This window comes from Thunnus thynnus, chromosome 16 (genome assembly GCF_963924715.1).
Source record: "Thunnus thynnus chromosome 16, fThuThy2.1, whole genome shotgun sequence".
In the NCBI taxonomy this organism is placed as follows: domain Eukaryota; kingdom Metazoa; phylum Chordata; class Actinopteri; order Scombriformes; family Scombridae; genus Thunnus; species Thunnus thynnus.
Window position 1 is genome coordinate 19,587,851 of NC_089532.1, and position 6,000 is coordinate 19,593,850.

Sequence of the window (6,000 nt, forward strand, 5' to 3'; positions counted from 1 at the left end):
TGAGCCTCTTATTTTAGCCCACTACATTTTTGAGCATGCTGCTTAGATGTGGCGATAAGTGATCCATCCCGATGAACACCCACAGAGCACTGTGAAGAGCTTTGCCCATATGGTGCACGTACTACCCAGCCAAAATAGCCCTTAATGGGAGAATAATCATTCCCCGCTGTGGTGAAAAAGGAGAAATAGCAATTTTCACCTCCCCACTGACGACCTACAACCGCAGAATGCAGACTTTGAAATGCATACCTGGCAAGTGAAGTTGGCAAGCGCCATCTTAATTGGCAAATGACAAATGAAGACTTCCATTTCTTAAAAACTATAAATGGTAGACAACAAGAGGGTAAGCAGTCCTCCATTATGTCCTCCAGTGTTAGGGAGGAAGAGGACGGGGCTGCTGGTTAAAATTAGACAGCAAGTTTAGAAATAAATAGAATTGGACGGTGCCCATTTAAAGGTGCATTACACCACATCTTCAGGGCAACCAGCTCCCTCGTGCACTCGTGGGGGTTTGTCGACGTCATAACAACAAAACCACAGAGTTTGACCTCCCTCGGGTGTCTGGAATGCTTAATTACGTATGACACACACTCTCCACCTTCAGACATACACCATGTTGTCAGGTCTAGTTTAAAGTCGACCTTTAATTCTAACAGTGTAACCCTAGCTGGAACTTGCAAAAGCTTCGGGGTCTCGTGAGATCCTGAACTGTCTTCAAAGCAGCGTCAAATAAACACCAATAATACGGAAGGTGACTTATGAAAAGCTCAGATGCAGGTTGTCAAAATTATAGTTGAAACCACTTTTGCATTCTGCAGCTTTGGTAATTTTAATCACAGATGCAGCATACCAAGACTCGGGAAGAAGGGAATTAAGTGCCAACTCTGAGATCCAAGACACACTTGGGCAGTTTCCTGTCTGGACCACCTGGAAGACAGCGCTGTTAATCGTATCGAGGCAACATTTATCTTAAATGAAGTTGAGACGTTATTGTCTAAGAGGTCAAGTGAGGTCAAATAAGCAAAAGATGGAACTTTTCACTGGTAACTGATTGATTTGGCTCCATTCTTCTTTAACAGCTGGTGGGGAAAGTCAATGACCTATGAACAGCCTGAATTTAAAACCTCACTGTGTCTCACTGGGGTGCTCATTAGAAAAAACAATTAGGTTTGTTGGGGCCAAGTAGGGGCACCGTAGGGGGGGAAATTGGGATGCAGGGAAAGAGGAAATAGCAGATGATTCAACTGCAGCGTGGAGGTGAGTTTTTCTCACAAGTCAATGCTTAAGTGGAAAAATCTCATTCCCTAAAAAAAGAAAAAATATATATACCAGATTCAAGCAGCTGATCAAAGTTCACTCAACTGAAAGACAAACATCCCTTATCTTACTGAAACTCCCGCCCCCCTCTAGGGCTTCTAAGCTTGGGGATTGTGAAATTATATTACACACAAAATGTACCTAAAATCTTTATGCAATGTCTGCAAGCAATGCACGTCAAATGCGGAGGAGCTGGAGGAATGTAGTGCAGTGTTTTTACACGAGTACATGACTCCTGAGGGGCTAAATTCATAGGAGAAAAATACACGCATGCAGATGTTGAGTAACGTTCACACTCTGTGACTCTGAGCGTAATCAATTTGTTTTGCTGAAATTGAGCAACGGCAAACTGGTAACGTTAAATTTTCTTCACTTTTTTAACGACAACCCAAGTGGAGGGAACAAGGTTAAAAAAAAATCCAGTGTTTCTCATCATCTCTAACAAACACACCATTAATATCGACAGAATAACCCAAGAAGATAAATCCTTATGATAAATAACTTGTTAGCTAAATTGTGTTAGCTAGGATATGGTAAAGTTGTCAAAAAAGCAGTTCACGTACCGAAGTCGCCAACTTCTTTTCCTTCCAACGACTCTGTTCAGAAGTAAAACTTTTCTCCGTAGTTTCTTGCTGAGAATCTCAATGTGTTTACTCCGCTTAGTTTCTTCTTTTCACATGTTAAAAGTCGCTCGGACACGGTCACACACATCCCAGAGCAGGTCAACAGCTCGTACTGAACCCAGCCAGCAGTCACTGCTGCATCTTTGAAGAGAGGCGAAGAGCTAGCTAATGCTACATTCACGCCTGTTGGAAATATAGAAACTACAATTTCAGCGCAAGTCAGCTGCCTAACAAAGGTGATTGAAATGTGATAGAAATAGATAACCCCTTGCAACTAGAGGCGGTTAAATTATATTTTTTCCTTTAGATGTTATTATTTAGCAGTTTAAGTAAATAAGGAACACTTGTCGAGTAGATTTCGTAGATTGGATTTTGTGTTGTTTACAACTGTTACAACAAACAAAAGCACTCGCTTAGGAATTTAAAGATAAGAAATAAAACACCACAATCCCATTTAGACATTTTTAAGAAGTCTGTTCAAATAAGAACAAAAAAAGTATCAATGAAAGGCCCACTCGTCTAAAGTTTTTCCTATTTACGACGATCCCTGAATGCAGCAAAGGACCGCCTGCTTTTGACAGGCCAGTGTCAGTCTACAGCTGAACATCTGGCCTGTAGTGGTGAAAAATAACTAAGTACATTTACATTTACAGTTTTGAATTTTGAGGTACTTGAACTTTACTTAGTATTTACTTACTTAGTATTTTCATTTCATGATACTTTATACTTGTACTCTACTACATTTCAGAAGGAAATATTGTATCTTTTTTACTCAACTACATTCATTTGAGAACTATTTGGTCACTTTTCAGATTAAAAACGAACAAACAAAGGACTATAATAAGCTTATAAAATGCAATACATTGTTACAGATTGAACCGTTTTGGCTTGTGACGCTTTAAATAAAAGCAATGTGTAGTTGGGGCCTCTTATCAGGTTTCAGATGTCTCTGAATTGTTAGCAGTTCCACCAAAGAGTTATTTCTTTGGTGGTTTCATTTAAATAACTAGGCCAAAGAGGTGTCAGTAATTTACAAAAAAACCCCTAAGATTATAGAAAATGGTCTTTACGTATTAGTACATCGGTATTAACAATCTAATTATATCAAATATAATAATATATCAGTCATGGTGTTCATTTTACAGCAGAATGAATACATTTATTTTTGACTCTTTAAGTATATTTTACTGCTAATACTTCTGCACTTTTACTTAAGTAGGATTTGGGATGAAGGGCTTTTACTTGTAATAGAGTATTTTTACATTGTTGTACTGGTACTTTTACCTAGGTAAAAGATTTGAATACTTCTTCAGAAATGCTTAATATAAAAGAAAAATAAACCCTACTCCAAATGTTGGTCTTTCTACAAAAATATCTTTACTTTCACACATAGAATATGTGCTATTTGGCCAATGACAGGCTTGTGAACGGAGAAAACAAATTGTAACCCTGCCAATTACATTTATGAGGGTCAGGTCAGTAGAAAGGGTGGCTCACAAAAGATGGCTTCACTGAATCAGTCGGGTGGGTGCTAATTTATGTGAGGCCGATGAAATAGAAAAGGGCACTTTTGCTCTGCACGTCCCCCTCTCTGCTTCCCTCCTAGAGACGATCTCAAGCTCCCCATACAGGCTGTGAAGAAAACAATATGTTGGATGACTTCAGTGAAAGAGTTAACACAATGTGAAAATGAAACTCTCATCGTCATATACAGGCCGCAGGGCTTTGATAAACTGATCTCGCTCCAGCACAAAGTGCAGCTTTATTGCCTTGAATGTTATAAAAATAAAAGATGTGCTAATGATTCTGAATAAGACAAAGATTTTAGTATTTAAAAAGTGAGTGCATGTAACCTGTATCAACTGAACTGGCTTGCACAATGCAGCTGAGTTGAACATCTAACAAACTAATGTCGCCATCTGTTGGTGATAAAGGGCAATGCCTCTTGGGGTGTACGCCTGAAGCTTGAATGTTACCAAGATGTTTCCTTTGAAGATAGTAAATCCAGAGGGATGATAATTTAATGCTTTTTATCTGATCAGCCTCGAAAAATACCAGAAACCATATCTTCAAACATCGATAGGACAGTAGGACAGGTCTATTCCTTATGTGGAGGTAAAACTCTTAAATCAGGTATAATATGTGGTATATTGTTAAAACGTAATACAAAATTACAGTGGACGTAGTCATTATTTTGCTGTAGTTTAAGGTTTAAGAGGGATTTAAATCTATGTTGTCTAAAACAAACAACATGAAATCATCTCTGCTGTGTCCTGTAGAAATCACTTTAATACCACCAGATGTCACTGTAACTTAAACCTGCTGCACATCTGGTTTAACACAAGTTGGAGGTTGTAGAGTTTAGTATGTGGCCACATTTCTACAGATCAGATTACTACACTCATTCCTAAAAGTTCAAATCTTTTACTGTGTATGATCTTATGAGGGCAACACCAGTCTTGTGTCAAAGGTGTCATATCTGCTTCAATGCATTTTTAACAGCAGAAAGAGGGTTACTGATTATCTGACCAGACAGAGGAGGTCAATACATCCTGTAGGAATCAAGTCCAGTACATGCAGACATGCTATAAGTTTGTAAGTAATGCAGACAGGTTAGCCACTTAAGAACTGTTCGGCCACCTGAGAGTCTCAGAAAAACAAATCAAAATGATATTATACTGAACAATTTTCAAAGCAAATTGACTGTAAGCTAATATATTTGACAGATTATTGATATGGCTGTAGACTGTAATGAGAAAGAGATATTAATGTAGATATAAAATGTTCTACAATATGATTTACATTTAATATACATTAATTATTTTTGATGATCAAAAGCAAGTCAAAAGGTAGTAATATTGTGATTTGATATAGTGACATGTTTTACCAGTAGATTTAAGATTATACCCTTTTAATAGTTCAGTCATACCAATTGTTTACCTGTAGTGTGAGGATTTAAAAAAATGTATATACTCAAAAGCTTACCCTGAAATTCCTTCAGTAAACCCTGAAGGTAAAACAACCTGTAATTATGTGGCCTATGAGGAGCTTGGATAATACACACTGTGTTAAAGTGCACTGGCTTCTAAGGGAGGTTGCTAGAAAGTAAAGAAACTCAGTGAGATAGTCGCTGCTTATCTTGTACATCTCTGGTGGGTATGTTACCACAGTGTTTGCATGTTAAGCAGAATGATGATGGTGGTTTGTCTTTCTCACGCAAAACGTGATCGCATTAGCTGTTCGAAAGTAACTTCAACAGAGGTTTAATGATCAGTTCATACATAAGTAGTATAGCAAGCTCCAAAAATATGTCTGTGTGTGATATTTTATGTTGAATTTGAACAGGAGTTTCACCTATAAAAAATATATATTGCATCATAACAGAAGTTACATCAGGACTTGCAAAACCAGAATCCCCAAAGTCACTGGAAGATATGAAATGTGGGTGGGAATCAGACGGTCTGATATCTTTTTAATGACACCTATCTGGAAGACAAGTAACACATTTTGTTTTAATGTATGCAAACATAATGAATGGTGAAAAGTGCTTGCTTCTATTTAAACTATTTAAACTGTCCATCTATGATCAAGATATGACTTTAAACTTGTCTGATCCCACACAGGGAAACTGAAGTGTCAAAACAGCAGTAAAAGAACATACAGTATGCTTTGTATAGATGAGTAACGTTATGCTCATCTAAAACCCATCTACAACATGAAGCATTAAAAAACAAGCCACTTAATGTTGATACATATAAAAACCAATAACCAGAAAGTGTATTAAAGCTCAGAAATATTATAAATAAGTGATGAAATGAGAAAATTGTATTACATAATTTAATAGAAAAATGGCACATGAACAGAAATTTAACTTGAAGGAACAGAATCCTGTGAAAGGTTAATTGTCTTATGTCTGCAGATAACAGTGTACCAGCAGCAACACCAAAGTTTGTCAAGACTGTTAACCACAATGCAAGTAGTTTGATGTCGATAAAATCTGAACAAACAAACAAGCTGGCCTCTGTTGCAAGACCAAAAAAGAAACACATTTCCAAGAACA

At 37.4% G+C, this 6,000-nt stretch overlaps 1 protein-coding gene across 5 annotated transcripts in view; it reads right to left on the bottom strand.

The window, feature by feature from the left end:
* LOC137200485 (pleckstrin homology domain-containing family G member 3) overlaps positions 1–2,089 on the bottom strand; it is a 31,134-nt gene extending 29,045 nt beyond the window's left edge. For 4 of the 5 annotated variants that reach the window (XM_067615367.1, XM_067615371.1, XM_067615368.1 and 1 more), the window contains exon 1: positions 250–381. In XM_067615367.1, coding sequence (XP_067471468.1) covers positions 250–359 — 110 coding nt within the window. In that variant the 5' untranslated portion in view covers positions 360–381. Of the gene's footprint in view, positions 1–249; positions 382–1,880 lie in introns of those variants that run through there. The other variant, XM_067615369.1, reaches the window with a different exon arrangement.
* Positions 2,090–6,000: the final 3,911 nt, after the last annotated feature.